A 20252-nucleotide genomic window follows, 5' to 3' on the forward strand; every position below is an offset into this window, starting at 1 on the left:
AAGAGGAAGACAACAACAGTAACCATTCAGGCATCACCAGATTGCTTTCAATCTCTGATATATAAGACTTAAGGCAGCTCTTGCCTCCAGGGTGGTCTTTGGTTTGCCAGAATCTTCTGTGCTGCTCTACCTCGAAATCTGCAATCACTGCAGGACTCTTGCAACTGAGCCTCCTAGATACTCAGATCATGGAGCAACTTAGTGTGGAAAAAAATGGATTTTGAGGTCAGAAAGGCCAGTGTTAAATCTCAGCTCTTATTTTCCCTGAGCCTCCATTTTCTCATCTATAATATGTGGATAGTGATAATAATGCTTTATCACTATGGTTTTGTGGAGATTAAATGAGGATATATGTGCATTTTCTTATACCTGGGCAAGTAATATATATTTAATAAATAGTAAGTCACATGGTCTAATCTTTAGTTTTCTTTAGTGTGATTGTAGCCACTATCATGGCTTTGAAATCTCTGGGGTGTAAACAATTCACAAACCAGTCAATAATATATTCTTACAGTGGTCTGTCTTTAGGGATGCTAATAATAATATTTAATATTGATTCTGAAATGTAAGTTTACAAAGCACATTCAAATATATCATCTCACTTATTCTTCAAATGACTCTTTCAGATGATTATTTCTATTCCCATTCTACAGAGAAAGAAAATGAGACAAAGGGAGTTAGTGTAATTGCCTCCAGATCTCACCATCAGAAAGTTGCTCAGCCCCAAAACGTATAATCAGAAAGTTGCTAAACCAAACTTGAGCCCAGGTTCTCTAACTCCAAACCTCTTGTTCTTCTCCCTACACCACCACATGCCTCTTAGTAAGAACTGCCTTTTTGTATGCAGGTGTTTAGGGTCTGTTTGTTTGTTTGTTTGTTTGTTTGTTTTGTTGGGATCCTGTGAAAACTGTCTTTCTCCAAAGCCCCTATTCACCCTAAAGGTACTTGCTATTAGGAGTTAATGAATAAACTGTGAACATCTAGTTGGCTCACTATGGACACATATAGACCAGGGTCATGTTTTCAATGCCTGGTGTGTTATGTTAAAACATGGAATTTTGTTTTGTAAAATCTGCTGGATTGCCATTTTTTTTAATCATTTGATTAACAGATTGACATTTAAAAGCTGTTAACTCTGTTAACTCCAGAGGGCACAGCTAATGAAATGTCCCAAAAGTTGAGCACTTGCCAAAACTACCATGTCTTATAGGACAGCTCTGGATTTACCATGATGAGAGTATTTTTTCTATCTAAATGAAATCTGCAATTTGGGAAGGAGATTAAAGATCCTGCAGGGGATGAAGGAAAAGATGCTATGAAAATTCTAGAAACTAGAAAATAAAGATAGATCTACTCAATATTCATGAAGTCAGATTGGTTGATGCAAATAGAGATTGCAATCTCTCATTTTCTAATGACTTGGCTTGTAGCACTTCTGTATCAGTGTTACACAGATTCCTACCCAGCTTTAAAGGGAATGACTGCAGGTTGTACATTTTTTTAAAAAAGGAAGTTTAGCATACTCATAATGATTTTATGCCACCTTTGACTAATTTGTAATTTTCTAGCTAAGGATTTCTAAGGTACATGATCAGAAAAGCACAAATGATGAAAGATATAGTACAGAATATATAATAGGTAAATATACATATAAGATGTCAATAAGTGAATCTTTCTATTTCAACATATTCTCAAAAGGCAGTTTAAAGAGGAGGGTTACAAATATTGCTTTAGGTTAAATTTTGCTTCCATGAGAGAGAAATTAAATTTATTTTGTATAGCCATTTTATAAAGAAATGCTATACATTTTTACTCACCCAATTTATTAGAAATTCTTACCTCATTTACAGCTCAAATCCTCACCTCCTACTATTGGGTAGAATTAAAGGGAAAATGAGTACAAATTTAACTGCTTACTTCATTTCATTATGTAGTCAATATAGCAAATACTTGAAGGAAGGTGGTTTCAGGGAATTCCAAGACATTTCATTTATCCCTTGAAACCCTGACATAGTGCCTTTACAGGTTCTCAAGAAATACAGTTGAACTCTGTTAAATAAGTTTAACAGATCCTATCTCAGAATAGATTACCTGTTATTTAATTTTTTTTCTTGTGTCTCTTTTTTAGGCCAGCCCTGCTCCTATAATTGTCAACACAGATACTTTGGACACGATTCCTTATGTAAGTAACATTTTTATTAAGACTTTCTTTAAAAATTATGTTAGAATTTAATGAGCTAAATTTAAAATTCAGTACATATTCAATTCTACCCAGTCCAGATAATCTTATGAAATGTGTAGAAAGAGTTTTGTGAGTTCTGTTTTGATATTTGCTAAATCTCAGCTTAGTTATGCAAATAGTTTTCTCTTTCATTCATTGTTTTGGAAAACATAAGGGCCTATCATAAGGGAAAAAAGCCCATTGTATTAAAAAAATGTTAGTTTCCTGGGTGGTTCCCTGAAAAGATACTGAATTGCTTATAGAAGAGATGGATAAACTTCTTTGGGTTTCTTAGTAAAGGAATAATCAAATCAAATTTCTGTGGTAGCTCATACAACATAAGTAAGCTATCAAATATTTGATGGATTTTGCTGGGTTTCTAACAAGAGTTGGAACACATTTTTTAAGGGTGTAGTCTTTCTATGTATAATGAAAGGCATGGTTTTATGAAAGCCTGGAGCATGAGATAGATACTAGAATCAGACAAATGGGTAAAGCCTGGGATTAAGTACAACCACTATAATGGCCAAAATTCTTGAACAACAAAGTTTGACTCAGCAGGGGAGATTGGAGGGTGGCAGCAGGCCACAGTGTGGGTGAGCAGTTGACATTTTGGAGGTGTGACAAGGCTTTATGTGTGACCCTAGCTAATGGATAGACAGTAGTGATTGGGGAAGATGGGACAAACACAGGTGTGTGTACAGACAGAGGATTTGAAGCAAGGAGAAGGACTGCAGGGAGGTTGGATAAGAACAGATGCCTGGTCTTTGATTAAATGAATAAAACTCATGAAGCACTTGAAAAATTACCTGGCGCAATGTAAATGCTTGGTAAGTATCGCTATTCTAACTCTTAGACCCAACCTTAAATGCCTACAAGGACAAAGTAACTCCCAGAAATAAATGAAGGAAAAGGCATGGGGACAGCAGGGAATCGAGAGTACATGGTGTTCCAAAAGGGGCAGCTGCCACTTGGCTCCAGTGGATTGGTACCAAAAAGAGATGGGGACCAAGGGTTACCAAATCATCTAACTTTTCTAGAGAAGTTGGAAATTTGAATTTTTATGTAAAGGTTTGGAATTTTTAAATTATAGACAACTGATTTTCGAAAGTTCATGCACTGTGTGCCAGTAGTCCAGAGGCTACCCTTTGGGTGGCTTCTGCCTCAAAGGAACTGGAGATCCTGAGCTGGTCCTCCAAGCCAGGACTCCGCCACAGGGGAGCATAATGCTAGAATTGGAATACAAGGTTGGGACTTGATTACAGGAACAAGTGACTGAAACTGGGACACAGGGTCAGGATAAGAATAACAACAAGCTTGACTTAGTGCTGACTCACCTGAACTACTGAGCTAGAGCTTCCTAAATCTTTCTGAACAAGAGTCATTTGGGGTCAGACAAGAAATGGGGTTAAAAGCTTACTGGTAGTAATCAGTGGCCCCAGTTCTGGAAAGACAAGGATCCTGTTAGTAGGAAGCAAAGTAATACATTAAAGACACATAGTGTCCACTATTCTGTCTCTCACTCTCCCCATCTTCCTTCACTAATCAAACATTTATATTAGTATTACTGTATACGTGACACTAAGTACTTAACAAATATTAACTCAATCCTTAAAACAACCCTGTAAGATAGGTTCTATTACTTTCTTTATATTACAGATCCGAAAACTGAATCATAAAGAGGTTAAGTAACTTTTTCAAGGTTGCACAGTTAGGAGCAGAGCCAAGAATGAATGTAGATAAACTGGGTAAGGAGTTAGAGATCTCACTTAACTCTTTATCATACAACCTCTTATATTCCCACCTTTTCTCACTTGTTTTCTCTCCGCTTGGGAAAAACTTTGCTTTCTCCTCTGCTACACGTGGATTTGGGTGGAAGACAACTTGTCACAGAGGCCCCAATAGCTTTGGGACAGAGATTCATGTATATTTTAAGGAATTCTGTGTTTTTACTCTAGAAAAATTATTTGCTATATTCATAGGCAAGGCAGATGAACAGTGCTTTGAAGTAGACATGGAGCACAGACTTGATTTTGTAAGTAGGACTGCTTTCTTTGGTAGATCTGTATTATTTCAAAGCCGTCTCTTAGGATTCTCATGCCTGAATGGCCAGATGCCCTCATGTACAAATAATTTATCGACAGAATTTAAAGATTTTATGCAGAGCTACTTGACTGATATCACAGCTAATTAGTTAGTAAAATCAGCTACATATAACAAATTAATCAAATTGCTTTCTATTCCCTAAATATCAACTTTGTATACAAATTTGAGTTCTTCAAAGGGTCTTTTTTTTTAATCTTCAACTTTCTTGTACTTAATGCAAAACCTCTTTGAGCTTCCTTAAGTAGTATCTTTAGAGAGGGTTGCTGACCCGTTTGCTGTGGTGAAAATATCCCAATGTGTTTTATGACAATGTGTTGTTCAGCAAGTCATTTAATTTTTCTGGATCTAAATTTATCTTTAAGACAGGAATTATAATACCTACCTCAGAGGTGATTGTGGGGACGAAATGAAATTATGTATGTGAAATAATGCTTTTTTTTTAAGTTCATTTATTTATATTGAGAGAGAGAAAGAGAGAGTAGGGGAGGGTCAGAGAGAGAGAGAGAGAGGGAGATAGACAATCTCAAGCAGGCTCCACACTGTCAGCACTGAGCCAGACTTGGGGCTTGATCTCACAAACCATGAGATCATGACCTGAATTGAAATCAAGAGTGGGACACTTAACTGACTGAGCCTCCCAGGAACCATGAAATCATGCTTTGTTAACTTCTGGCTTCTAAGTGTTTATTTATCATTTTACGTAAATAATAAAAACTTATGTAATAACACATGCTAGGCCCTGAGAGGATGGTAAATATGACTATTTTCCCCCATATAAACATGAGTACATCATCTATTGAAAATGCAGATTTAGTGCACAGTCATTAATGTAGATATACTTTGGCTTTTGGCATAAGTCCAACCTTCCTCTTTGTTCCTGATTCACTGGGTAACCTTGAACAAATCGCTGTTCCATTCGCAGTCTATTTTCTCGCTCCCTAGTGTTCTAAACTTTGTTTTCCTCTTTCCTTTCTCATGTTCTAGTTGTTCACATAATTTCAGATCTATTTAATGAAAAAACGATCTCAGAGCTCCCCAGAGCATTTCAGTCATATTGCATAAGAGCATTTCCTTCTTCAAAAATATTACTTAAATGACAAATTTTTATGTGTATTATTGTCCTTCTCACAAATAATTTCATTACAAGTAAATATTAATTTTGCCAGTGAGCAAGTTTGATTTTAGAAATATGTTGTCCTTGTGCAAACAATTCCTTGGCATGCATATAAACAGCAATTGAATAACTAGAGGAAATCTGTGGTCAAAGGAAATTTTTAAATTAAGTATCTAATAAGGCACAAAAAAATATTTAAAGAGATTTCTGCCTTTTTTAGGCAGGAAGTTAGGGGTTTTTAGAGCTCTTAAAGTATCTACCATTAACAAATGGGGGGGGGATCACTGAGGTTCTTACATACAAATGCTTCAAATAATCTCGTCCTTTCATGATGTCATGATATTTTAAGGTTGGGTATGATGTTACATATGGTATAACCCCACCTCTCCTGCAAAGCAGGAATCCCCTCCCTATATGAAGGTTAAAATCCCTCAAGGAAAAGCAAAGAGAAAAAGCAAATTGCCATTTCAGCACTCTGTAGTTTACATTTTTCACTCAATCATGTTATTCTTCTCCATTATATGTTAAATATTGTCTTATGGCAGTTGATGAATATACTGTGTTCTTAGAGAGTTCACAGTGAGTAGAGCCTGCATATGATCTGTAAGTCTACATCCCTGAAGGCTGACTTAGTGAAAAGATACCATGTTACCCTCTAAGTACTCTGCAACCAACTGACATGGAAGTCACTCCGGAAGCCTCCTCTCTGGACATACTTTTGGCTTTTGTAGCTGACCAGAGTCGTATATTGAACACCATCCAACGAAACCCCATTCTTCCTGCTTTAAAAAAAAAATAAAATTAATCAGAGAAATTCTAGGATTCCTTTTTATCCATCCTTCTCTAGAGTTCATTATATACTGGTTATATTTTGATTTGTTTTCTGGAAATATAATGTAATAAATAGTATACTCAAGAATCATGAGTTTTAAATGTTGTTAAGTAACTTAGGATCCAATGAATGCAAACCTCTCATTTTACAGATACAGACATTCTAGCTCAACTAGTAAATGGTAGAGCTTGGTCTATCATTTACTTTCACTCTACATAACAGTTTTTGGTGTGCAACCAATAACCACATAATCAGTGGCATATAACAATAAGCATTTATTCTTCCCGTAAGTGTTTGCTGGTTGGTTGGGCCAACTGCTGTAGACTGTAGATTACCAGGTTGGCTTCAAGTGTTTGATTCTGGGGCCCAGGGAGTGGGACAGTACTACCCAGAGTATGTTAATTGTAATGGCCAAAACACAAGAGGAAAGCCCAGGACACAAACACAGTTGAAGGCTATGTTCACATGACGTCACTAACACCCCACTGGCCAAAGCAAGTCATATTGCCAAGCTCAAAGTAGAAGAAGGAGTGAATATTTGCTAAACAACTAGTAAACAACTAGTAAACAACTAGTTTACAATGCCAAAATCTTAAATAAAAGGGCTAAGAATTTGTAAATGCCCTTTATAAGAAAAACGAGTACAAAAGAAAGAAACTTACACTTTTAAAATATTGGTAGGTCAGGGCTCCTGGGTGGCTCAGCTGGTTAAGCATCTGACTTCGACTCAGGTCACGATCTCACAGTTTATGGGTTCAAGCCCCGCGTAGAGCTCAGAGCCTAGAGCCTGCTGTATCTCCCTCTCTCTCTGCCCCTCCCCTGCTTGTGCTTTGTCTCTCTCTGTCTCTCAAAAATAACTGTTAAAAGTTTTTTTTTAATATATTAATAGGTCAGTGGCAATAAATAATTACAGTGTCAAAGGACACTGGTTCAACTGATACGGTAAGTGAGTGTCTAGATTATTAAGGATGTTTAATGGAAACTATGGAGAAATAAAAGAAACATCTATCAAGTATTGACAGTGCAATGACCTTAGTTTTCTTTGAGACACTTTGTTGTCTGAAACTTTGTTTCCAGAGGTAGAAATAATAATGGAGACAAGGGATTTGTTCCAGAAAGTTCCCAGGACTGTGGCTTGGAAAACATCCCAAGAAATTGAAGGAGTAAGAGAAGTAGAGGAGAGAAAAGAAGAAAGAGGGATTAAGTTACAAAAAAATATGAGAAGGTCCTTAATAGTATTGATGCAGTTTGGAGTGGTAGGGTCCAGAGCCAATGGGTAAGTAAGAATTCTTGAGACTTCTTTGGTGCAAAACAGTGATTTTATTAAACCAAGGGGACAAGACCCATGGGCAGAAAGAGCTGCCCTAGAATTGTGAGGAGCAACTGATTATACACCTTGCAGTTGAGGGAGGTACAGGCAAAAAGGAAAGTTTCCATAAAGGACTTTCATATGCTAAAGAGGACTCAGAGGAAACCAGAGTCTTTGCTATTGTCAAGCTAAGGCGGTTTTCCCTCCAGTAAGGCATTAACAGTAAGTCAAGACAGAAGTTTATTGGAGGAATGTTTTACTGTCCCTATCTCAAATATTTGTCAATGGGCTACAGGTTATAAAGAAATTTAATGTTCGGGCCCCTGGGTGGCTCAGTCGGTTAAGCATCGGACTTCAGCTCAGGTTATGATCTTCCAGTTCTTGAGTTAAAGCCCTGCTTCAGGCTGTGTGCTGTCAGAGTGGAGCCCGCTTCAGACCCTCCATTTCCCTCTCTCTCTGGTCACTCACTCACTTGCTTTCTCTCCCCCTCAAAAATAAAGAAACATTAAAAAAAGAAAAAGAAAAATATATATTAAAAAAGGAAGTTTAATTTTATTTATATTTTCATCTTGCCTTTGTTCCCTACATCATCATGGAGGGGAGGGTGGTGTTAGGGCTCCATGAAACTGAGTCGGGTCTATAGGTATCTGGAGGCTAGGCTATTGATAAGATCATCTTTTTCTTGTAATTTACTAAGACATTTGTAAACTGATAGAGACACATCTCCTGCATGACTGTGACTATGATCTCTATCAGCTAACCATTTGTTTTCCCCTTCCCCTTGTTCTTTGGCAGCCAGGAGTGCCTAAGGAATGTCACAGATATCTCACCTGGAGAGGGTACGGGGTTTGTGGGGTATCAGCTTGCCTTATGCTCTCTCATCAGTATCACCCACAGTATTTGACCTCCAAGATCATTTATGTAAAGGTTATTTGAAAGCAATCGTAATATCCTTACAGTATTATCAGTGAGATTTTTGTAGAGAGCTTTAAGTGTGAAAGGTCATTGCATGAAGACACAGCTATGCTTCTGGGACAAAGGACCAGAAAGTTGTTTCAAGGGAATAAAATGGCCCAAGGAAAAGTACAGTGTAGTAAAGAGTGTTGAGAAGAGTGGAGGATGAGAGAAGATAAAGGTTGACATGGGTTCAGACATGGAGAGAAACAATCAAATTAGCAGTGAGATTCATTCAAGGAGCCAAAGAATGGGCTTGAAACTAAGAGAAATTTTTAAGCAAGGTTTAAATGGCATTTCTGATTGATTCCAGCAGCAGGAAGCTTAGGGTAAGAGCTCTCAGAGGAGGAAGTTGCTATATTTGCAGAAGGGGAATGACCAAGCACTTGGTCACAGAGCAGGACATTGAATTCCTCTGAGTCACTTTGTACAGTAACAGACCCTTGTGATTCAGGCTGCTATTCACTTTTAACTGGATAGTTTTCCAGAATTACCCATGAAGGCAGAGGAAACAGAATTTTGCTTGTTTCTTTGAACCATCATGGTAGTGATTAATAATGTTATTTTCGAAAACTTTGCTGATTTTAGTACATTTATCTTTCAGCAAACACATTTGTTTCTTTTTAGTTTTTTCCGCCTTGAACACTATTAAAATTGTCAATGTTTTTATATGTTGAGAATGTAGTATTATCTACAAACTAAAAAAAAAAAAAACTAGAAAATCCTTACCTACCAGAAAATAGCTTAATTTTGACTTAAACTGTGTCCATGAGACAATAAGAATTTAGCAAGAGAAGCAAAACTCAATATTCATTCTAGGGGCACCTGGGTGTCTCAGTGGTTGAGCATCCAACTTGGGCTCAGGTCTTGATCTTGTGGTTTGTGAGTTTGAGCCACACATCAGACTTGCTGCTGTCAGCTTGTCAGAGCCCTTTTTGGATTCTCTGTCCCTCCCCTGCTTATGCTTTCCCAAAAATAAAATAAAAATAATAGTAGTAATATAAATTTCTTATAAAAATACTTATTCTAGAGTCACAGTCAAATCTAGCCAGTCTAAATCCATTTCTCAGCTGCCACAATCAACAGAACCCCTACTGTTGCACTTGTTACTTTGATCTATAAAGGTAGAGATGGAACATAATAGTGCTTTTCAAATATTGATGTGCATAATAAAAATAACCTGGAGATCTTAAAATGCAGATTCTTATTGAGTAGACCTGGGATGAGGCCTGAGAGTCTGCATTGCTAATAAGCCTCCCAGTGAGGATGATGTCCATTTGTACACACTTTGAATAACAAGATTGTATAAAGAGAACGGCTAGGATTTAGATTCAGGAGCAACTTGGGTTATGATCCCACCTCTGAAGGTACTTGCGTGAGTTTTGATTAAGTCAAATTCTCTGTCTAAACCGCTGTTGTATTATTTGTAAATGGGAATAATAATATATGCCCTTTAGGGGGTGTTATGAGTACTCTTCCTAGTATATAGAAGGTGCTTAATAATGTTCATCATGAGATTGAGAGGGATAGTGTGCCTTTAATAAAATAGAGCATTCCTGTAATTTGATCTAGAATTCAGACGCCATAGTTTGTTCAGAGGTAGATCCAATAGCAGTTATGCTGGTCCATCACCCTAACTATATCTAGATGTTTGCTTCTTGAAAGGGACTCATTGACTGGCAACACTCATTACCTGGGACCTTGTAGACCCTAGAATCTAGGGTCCCATTCAAGTTCTATTAAATCAGAATCTGTGTTTTTAATAAGAACCTCAGTGATTTGTATGCATATTAAAGTTTGAAAAGCATTGGTCAATATGACCGAAACTTTTTTTTGGCTTGGATCCTACTGCCTTTGCTCTTTAACTGCAGCTTTTGGCCTGTCTTGGGACAGCTGCCCTTTTCACTCTTCACCTTAAACGTTCCTACCTGTATGATAAAGGATCAAGTCAATTCAGTTCAACAAATCTACAGGCCTAATTACAAACTACTATGTTGTACTTGCTACTAAACCTGTGTTTTCCAAGACAACAGCTGCAAGCCTCGTGTCATTATTTAAATTTAATTAAAATACTATAAAATCAAAAAGTCAATTTCTCAGTTGTACTAGCTACCTTTCAAGTGTTCATAGCCATTATGGTTAGTGGGTAATGTATTCAACAGTGCAGTTATAGAATGTGTCCATCATTTCAGACTTCTATGGAACAAAGCTGTTCTAAATAATAAATAATAAAACATAAATAGAAGGGGTGAACTAATGTTTATCAAGGAACCACTATATTCTAGGTGCTTTATGTGTATTATCTAATTAATTATCAAAATGATCCTTTCAGCTTTTGTCAGTTGGTTTCATTTCCTCCTTTTTAGAGTTAAGTATTTTCAAATTTTCTAAAAAGTTATAATTCTTGCAGGGAATTGTGGAGTATGTTCATGGGGAAGACATGGTCCCTGTCCTCATGGCTCTTAAAACCATATTAACTCTCCAGACTCTCATACATGATGCACGTTGAGGCAAGTGGAAGCAATTGCTGAAAGCCTTCTTAAAAATTCAGCAATTCTCCCATCATTTTCCTTTTGTGAAATTATAAAGCCCTTATTTAGACTTAAATGAACCTTCTAAAATCATGAAATGAGTAGAAGACCTGACCTATTTACTCATTCACGAAGCTACTTCCATCCTTTTTCCTGGGCTGCCCTTAGAGAATGCAGTTTGCTGGCAGCCCTACTGGTGTCTCCTCGTCCACTGGGAAACCTCTATCTACACAGGCTGGTCTGGAAGGTGATAGTGAGAAAACATAATAGTTGTTGGAGAGCAGGAGGAAATGAGAAAATATAACAGTCATCCAGGTGGAGAATGTGATTGCTGGGTGAGAATCACCACACAGGTCCTTCTTTCTAGGAATGGTCCCTCTGAAAGCACATGACCCATATACCCAAGCATAAATTCCACTTTTGTTCCAAGGAGCTCAACCTGGCATAGCAGGTTTAGGAACAAGGGGAAATAATTCTGAGAAATATTTGTATAACTTCCTACAGAACTGCTATTCAAGATGTGGTCTGTGAACTGGTAGCATCAGATCTTACCAAGCAGGTTATTAGAATTACAGAATCTCCAGCTCTACCCTAAGATCTATAGAATCAAAATCTCTGGGGGGCGGGCCTCAAAAAATCTATGTTTTCACAAGCATACCAGTGAATCTTATGCACACTGAAGTTTGAGAGATGCTAGTGGGATCCCAGTAAGTTTCTGGATAATGGACTGAAGTGGGGGTAAAAGATGGGATAGGAAATACTATATAGAGGAAAGACAAAATATAAGTATAGGGATTCACTAAAGTACAGTAGTAACATGTTTAGTATTAACCTGAGCCAGCATTTAATCGTGGTGGTGGTGGTGGTGGTGGTGGTGGTGGTGGTGGTGGTGTTAAATCACTTGGGATGCTTCTTTAAAAGCATCACAGTCTAATGGAGTCTAGTGGACAGTGCTTCATTCTGGTTCATTCTGTGCCATTCTCTGCCTACCTGACTCCTTTGCATTCTGAAGGATTCAGTTTAAATAATGCTTCTTCTTGGAAGCTGAGGTTAGTTCTGATGCTTCTGTTGTGTGCTTCCACTTGACACTCTTCCCTTCCAAAGTTGTCACACTGCATTGTAACTGTTCAATGCTCGATATGTCCTTCTAGGTTGTAAACTTCAAAAGCACAGGGGAAAATTGCTCTATTTGTGCCATTTTCTTACCTCCATAACCTGGCACATTTTGGCTAGATTGGTTGGCTGGCCTAATGAAAAGTAAATGAAGATGTGAAGAAATTGTTTTAAGGGAATATGGTATAAAGAACCATCCCCCTTGAGGAAGTCAAAGAAAGGTATAATTTTAGCAGGCTGTTAAAAAAAAGTAAGATGTTTTTAGGCAGAGAAGGAAAAAGGCATTCCAGGAAAAGGAAACAATATGTGCAAATGTCAGAGGCCTGGAAACTCATATACACTGCATTCTGTGAAGCTGGAGCACAGCAGTAACAGAATGTGAGGTTGGTAAGGTATGGTTCAGTCTGACTATGAAGGCCTTGTTTGGCTGATATGGGATTTGGACTTTATCCTGTAGGCATTGCCAGTAGTATCATCTTCTCATATATTTGGGAATTTATAGACATCTTTTTTATTTTTTACCACTTTACCTCTAGGACCTTGTTTGTATCTGGCTATGGAGTAGATACACTGAAATATATGTTAAATAAATAAAGCCAAAGAACAATAGTGGTCAGTTTAACAGCAATAATTTACAAGCTTTTCTTGAGTCTTTTATATACTTCTTTATCTCCTTGCCTTTGTTCACTCTGTTTAAAAGGAATAACTTTTTTATCCATACACATCTTTTAAGATCTCATTAAACTTTGGGACGCCTGGGTGACTCAGTCGGTTAAGAATCCAACTTGGCTCAGGTCATGATCTCATGGTCCGTGAGTTCAAGCCCACATCAGGCTCTGTGCTAACGGCTCAGAGCCTGGAACCTGCTTCAGATTCTGTGTCTCCCTCTCTCTCTGCCCCTCCTCCACTCACACTCTGTCTCTCTCCCCCTCTCTCAAAAATAAATAAACATTAAAAAAAAAGATCTCATTAAACTTCCACCTCCATCAGGAAGCCCTCATTAATTCCTCCAGGCAAAATTAACGTCTCACTCCTCCTTGATGTCATAGTATTTAACTCATAGGAGATTGCCTGCTTTAGTGAAAAGAGGGTGGACTCTGGTCTTTTTTGATTCTACCATATACTTACTGGGTAACCTTAGAAAATTAACTTTTCTGACCCTCTTCCCTTATCTGTTAGTAGAGAGAGTAATAGCTATCTTGCATGGTGCATTATTTAGTAGAATGTTCAGTTACATACAACAAAGAGCAAAATAACAGTGCTCTTGCAAGATAGAAATGTATATCACATATAACAGTCCATAAATGGGTGGTTCAAAACTGGGATATCTGTTTTGCTCCACAAGGTCTTAAAAAGATGGGACCCAAAAACCTTATCTTCTTGCTCTTCCACCCTTGGATGATGCCCTTGGGTGCATAGTCACCATGATGACATGCCAAGGAACAGTTAAAAGAAGTACAGAGGGATGACCATTGTTTCTCCCTTTAAAACATGATTCCCCCTTATATCCCAAGAATTATAGTTTAGGTATAAAACCATACTTAGCTGCAATGGTAAAAAGATACATGTAATAATTATTACATGTAATTCCATACAGAACATTCACCCAAATGAAATGAAAATACTAATTCAAAAAGACATATGTACCCCTATGTTTATTGCAGCGTTATTTACAATAGCCCAGATATGGAAGCAACTGAGGTGTTCATTGATAGATGAATGGATAAAGGTGTGGTGTATACACACACACACACACACACACACACACACACACACACTGTAATATTAGCCATACAAAAGAATGAAATATTGTCATTTATAGCAACATTAATATACTTATAATGTATTATGCTAAGTGAAATAAGTCAGTATAAGAAAAATACCATATGATGTCACTTATATGTGGTATCTAAAAAACGAAACAAAACAAAACAAAAAACCAAACAACCACTAAAAGAACAAAAACAGAAACAGAATCACAAAGAGAACAAACTGGTGGTTACCAGAGGGGTGGTAGGGGAGAGAATGGACAAAATAGGTGACAGGGATTAAGAGGTACAAACTTCTAGTTATAAAATACATGTCATGGAATAAAAAGCACAGCGTAGGGAATATAGTCAAAAATACAACAATACTATTGTATGGTGATAGAAGGTGACTTTACTTATCATGCCTACTGAGTTTGGAGTAATATATGGAATAGTTGAATCACTATCTTGTGCACCTGAAAGGAGTATAGCATTGTATGTCAACAATACTCCAATAATAAATATTTTATAAAAAAAGGTTTACAAAAGCAAAAGATAACTTCTGTGCTATCTAGTCTTAAAACTGTGTAGATCAGGGTAATCCAATTATCTGCCTCACTCTGTAGTTCCTTTTCTGCAGAGACCAAATTCTCATGGATCATTCTAATCTTGTTTCTTACCTTGTGCCAAATATCGTAGGACTCTAGTGAGTTGGAGAGCCCATTAAATGTGTTAGTATTTTTTGCTATTTTTTTAATGATTTTTCCTTCTCACATTTCTTTGAAAGAAAATGTAGGCAGCATATATGATAAAGGAGATCATGATTACATGGGTGAGATCAAACAGAAGAAAGAAAAAAGAAGAGTGATCATTTAGTAAAAAGCAAAATCAGTAAATGAAATGAGAGTAGAGTAATAAGGAGAAATGGCTTAAAATCTTCATATGATCTTCCCTCAATTTTAAGAGTATTATTGAAATGAAGCTAAACGCTTTTTCAAAAAAAAAAGCAGAAATACTAAAACATTTTCCTAGGGCCTCAGGAATTTTATGTGACGTTCAAAGTATTTTATAATCTTGTCTCTTCCTTGTTAAATTTTGTTGGATTTTTAAATTGGCTTTCTACACTGATAATTTTCAGTTATCAATTCTTAGTGGTAGCTATAGCTACTTATTCTCTGGGCAATTGGACAGACACTTTGTCTCTTTTGTGACTATTCCAAAATAAATCCTTCCTTTGGTGCCCACACACCACTATTTGAAGTCATTCAAAGCCCTCTTCCATTGCTATTCATCCTTTTTGAGTTCATCTTCAGGGTACAGACTCAAAAAAAAAAACTGTCTTTCTCTTAGTGGCTAATTATCTTTCTTTCTGAGAAGTATGTGATATTAGCTATAGAGATTGGCTTTATTGTCTGGCAGTCATAAATTTATGTTTCTCCTGGTCCATCTACTAGTCCTGTGACACTGGGCAAATTCCTGAGGGTTCTGTGACTCTGTTTCCTCATATATAAGATGGGATAACATCACCTACCTCATGGGTTCATGTATTAAATGAATTATTGAATATGAAGCACTTAATATAGAACCTGGCATATAGCAATCAATTACCTCTGATCTCTGATTTTTTTGTACAAGAAATTCATCTTTAAAATAATAATCACATTTTGGGGCACCTGAGTGACTCAGTCAGTTGAGCATCTAACTCTTGATTTCAGCTCTGGGTTGTGGGATTGAGCCTCACATCAGACTACACAATGAGCATGGAGCCTGCTTAAGGTTCTTGCTCTCTCTTCCCCTCTACCCCTCTCTCCCATTCATGATCTCACTTTCTCTCTCTAAAATATAAAATAAAGTGAAATGAAATGAAATGAAATGAAATGAAATAAAATAATAAAATAAATCACATTTTGAGAAAAAAAAATTCTTGATTTTGTTTTCAAAAGATCCAAGTGAATCAGTCTCCCTTGTCTATAGCAACAGGATCTAAGACAAAGAGGTATTGTCCCACACTGATTCATACGGGGAGCTCTCTACCATGTGGCTTTCAGTGATTGGCTTCCCCTAGTGTCTTCTTTTTTCTAAGTGTACCATATCTCAACCTCTGAATTGTTTTCCTTAACTTGTGACTTACAAATTCCAGTTTTGATTGAATATTTGAATAGAAAAATGAACTTTCATGAGCTTTTACTTTGGTTTAAAAGCATAGTTGCTGCTTCACCAACAGCTATAATAGCAATATATTTTGATTATCCTGATTTCTACCAAGTGCTCCAAATGATGTTTTGCCCAGAGGTGTATTATTTTGAAAATTCAGGAGTATAAAACTCAAAGAATATCTATCTAATGAGGTACCATATGAAGGAAAATTCATCATGAAAAAGAATAAAGTCAGATAAGTTGAACAGATTGCTGAGTGCAAACAATAGCTGTTTATAATCACTATCTCTTTAAAGACAATCTCGGGATCTTTTTATTTATTTTTTAAGACGTTGCTAATAGTTTTCCTGATACCTTGAAACAGTAGTCCTCAACCTTAGCTGCACATTTTTTCTCTTGTGTGTTTTAAAAATACTGATGCCTGGACTCCAGGAACAAAAATTCCTTCTTAGTATGCCTGACTGTAGCCTGGGTGTAGACATTGGTGTGTTTAAAACCTCCCCAGGTGATTGTCTTGTGAAGCTGAGTTGGAGAACCATTGACTTAGAGCTATAAAATGAAGAGAGTTTGATCTAGTTGATCTGAAATTATAAAACTAGGCACCAGCACTTACACTGCTTATTATTTTGAGGAGGAAAAAAAATCCACTAACCATAGTGTGGGCTCTGTCATAAATCATCAAGAATGTTAAAACATGTAATCTTTCTAATCCATTGTGAGTCTGAAAAGACCTTCCAATGAAGGTGGTTGGTTTAGTGGACTCATTATAGGTAACAAACTGAGCTTGCCCCCTGTTAACTTGGAAACAGACACAGCCATGGCTTAAAAAAGCTGTCTTTTCAAGACACATACCCCCAGGTTCAGACATGATCAAGTTAATGAAACACCCCTCCAAGGGTTGTTCTGCTGACACATGTCACCATTTATGAGTTGTAATTGGGTTAATGAACAATAGAGGCATGGTCTGTGCTTGATCAGTGTCCCTATAGGCCCCCAACAAAACTGGGAAAAGAAATTTGCAGGCCAGACTACTGCTGAAAGCTGGTCTGGGGTTGACCTTTAGGTGGGTCACTGTAGTAACCTAAGGCTCAATGTAATTAGAAACAATCAAATATCTAGGCTCTATCCAAGTCATTCAGAAGCTTTCCCTGACAACCCATCTCACTGAACTCTCCCCTTCTCTGAATGCCTACTGCTCCTACTTTAAAAAGCACACAGTTAAAAGTATATTTAATGCCATTTTATTTGATGGCAATTTGAGTTAATAAATGTCTGCTTTAATAACGAGATGATCTGGCTTCTTCTACTCAAGCATTATGTTGGCAGGGCCAAGAGCACAGGTTTGGTGTCCAAAAGTGGCTCTTGAATTAATATCAGCACTGCCACTCCACTAGATGTGGAGTAAGTAACTTGAAGTTACTTAAACTCGAAGAGCTTTAATTTCTTATTGGTAAAGTAGGAAAAACTGGAAATAGCTCATGGTACTGATAAGAGAATTATCTGAGTAATTTCATACATGGTTTAGCAAATGGTAAGAATAACAGTAGTTAATAATTGTTGAATCATATGCTAGGCACTATTAAAAATTCTTTACATATGTTAATTTGTGCTGTCCTCTCAATAACTCTAAGAAATATATTGTTATCTCCACTTCACAGGTGAGGAATCTAAAGCAAAAAAAGAGATCTTAACTTGTCCAAGGTTACACTGCATGTGGTGAGGGACATTTAGTAAGAATAGTGTTATGCTACCCTGCCTCTTAGTAGTTGTAATAAAATTTAATTTGCTGAGTTACTCACTTAAAAGACTGAAGAAGACACTAGGAGGAACTAAGGTCAAACACAGTATTGTTACACACCTCATTAATAAAAGGTCAAAGAGCTTCAAATAGAAGGAAGTAGTTCCAGAATGTGGTAAATGGGAAATTTGCAAGTATACCCAACATGTTGCTGTTAAAAGCTAAAACCCAAGCTGGGAAGAGATCTTAGTCATGCCACTGTGTGTAATAAATAATAAGTAGGAATTTAGAGTGAATGATTGGGGCAGATTGGATGAAAATGACAAACAACATGCTTTCATGTGTGTTGTTTCATTTAATTCTCAAAATATTTGTGAATGAAGTAGTCTTTTTTGTAGCTAAGGAAACTTAAAGATGTTTTGAGGCCATGAGATTTATGAAGATTATATCACTAATAAATGACAAATTGGACTTCACTCATGTCTTCTGGCTCCTCCTAACTAATTGGCTGTGTCATTTGTGACAGGTCTTTATGGGCATTGCTGGAGCTCATCTTCCTTGGCATCTATTACTGAGGAAGCTCTCTTATGTGATGACTTTGGTCCCTTTAATTAATTTTTTATTTTTATTTTCACTTTTACTTTTATTCATGATCTTTGAGTTCCATGCTGGTATTAGGTACTGTGTGATTCATTCATATAACAAAACTTTTTGAGTGCCCAATGTGTGTCAGGCAGACTTTAGTTCAATTAATGAGAGAAAAACAAAATTTTCACCCCTGTGGAGCTTACATTCTAGTCAAAGTACACAGTAAACAAAAAGGAAGCTATCAAATAATAAGTGGTCTGAAGAAAACACAGCAAAGTGCTGGGATAGTGCTATTAGATGTGGAGAGGGCAGTGTCTTCTTTAGAAAGAGGATTTAGAGAAGGCTTCTTGGAGAAAGTGATATTTATTTAAGTTGCAATCAAATATGAGAAAGAGCCAAACATGAAAAATCTGCCAGTGTTGCTGTTTCTTCTTTTCTGTCTTTCCCCTCCCTATTTCACAAAGCCTGACTTCCATTTGCATTTTTTAAATTTATCTTCCTTCTTCCTTCATTCTCTGTCTTGGTCAGTAATGGCACTATGAAGTCAGCTGTCCAAGCTGTAATGCATTTCTGCTTCTGCTATATCCTGACTTCTTCTTCTTCATGTTCCTGCATGTATGTGGTTACTAATTTTTATGTAGTATGTACTAATTCTTACATAGTAAAAGTGTCTCTTCTCTGTCCCATGACCCCATTGTCAAGGCCCTTAGGCCCTGCCTCCTTTCTCTCCAGGGCTCTTGAAGTTGCCTCTGAATTTGTCTCTCTTTTTCTATCTTTGAGTTCACATAGTTCTCTGAGTTATTCTAAAAGCCAGTTATACTCTTGTCATTTAACTACATAAAAACCTTTAATGACCCTGAATTGCCTCACAAAATCTAAACTTTGTAGTGTGATAGTTCATGCTTTTTTACAGATGCCTCTTATCCTTTGCCCTCCATCCTCCCAGCCCTTTCCTAGAATATACCCTCTTTTCCCACTGTGCAAAAGTTCTCCCAGTTTCCTGAACATACTGTATTGTGAGTGATTTTTATGTACATGCTTGTCTTTAATTGATGCCCTGTCTCCTTATGATCTCTTTCCTTTCATTCAGTAACTACTTTGAATGTCACATTCTTCTTGAAGTCTTTGCATATTTCTGAACATGTAACACTGATAATTAGGAAAAGTGGAATACCAATCCCGAAATAAGAGCGGCAAAATCATGGAGAAAAATCATTTTTCTTTTGCATAAATGAAGTCAAAAGCGAGGCATGGTGCTCTATAGTCTAAGAGATTTAAAGTCCTTCTGTCTTAACTCTTCTAGCATTGTAGCACAAGGATCCATGTTTCTCAATCACTCCGTGGTTTGAATGGAACTGTAGCTCCATCCGTTGCCTCACATTTAAAGCAGCAGGAAGGGACATGAAGGAGAGTGTGCTTCTTATTTTTAAGGACACTTCCAGAAATTACATACAAGAATCTACTTATCCATTGATTAAAAATGGTCATGTGGCTACACTTATCTGAGGAGGATAGGGTATTTAACTTTTTCACTGGGTAACAATTTCTAAGAAGAAAAGAGTAGATATTCAGGGGTAGTTAACAGTCTCTGCTACAGTCACTCTCTGTGTAGCATTATTAGTATTCCTTATAAGGAGGTTTATTCTTTTAGTTTTTTTTTTAATTTGTATTTATTTATTTTGAGAAAGAGAGTGTGTGTGAGTGGAGGAGAGGCAGAGAGAGGCAAAAATAGAATGAGAGAGAGAGAAAGAGAAAGAATCCCAAGCAGGCTCTGTGCAGTCAGCACAATGCCCACCATGGGTCTCAATCCCACAAACTGTGAAATCATGACCTGAGCCAAA

The 20252-nt window shown here is 37.0% G+C and overlaps 1 protein-coding gene across 20 annotated transcripts in view; it reads left to right on the top strand.

Moving 5' to 3' along the window:
- The window catches only part of DLG2 (discs large MAGUK scaffold protein 2), a 2073554-nt gene that overhangs the window by 1354192 nt on the left and 699110 nt on the right, over positions 1-20252 (top strand). For all 20 annotated transcript variants that reach the window (XM_043580064.1, XM_043580065.1, XM_043580066.1 and 17 more), the window contains one exon: positions 2129-2182. In XM_043580064.1, the coding sequence (XP_043435999.1) occupies positions 2129-2182 (54 nt within the window). The remainder of the gene's footprint in view (positions 1-2128; positions 2183-20252) is intronic.

Source organism: Prionailurus bengalensis, chromosome D1 (genome assembly GCF_016509475.1).
Source record: "Prionailurus bengalensis isolate Pbe53 chromosome D1, Fcat_Pben_1.1_paternal_pri, whole genome shotgun sequence".
In the NCBI taxonomy this organism is placed as follows: Eukaryota; Metazoa; Chordata; class Mammalia; order Carnivora; family Felidae; genus Prionailurus; species Prionailurus bengalensis.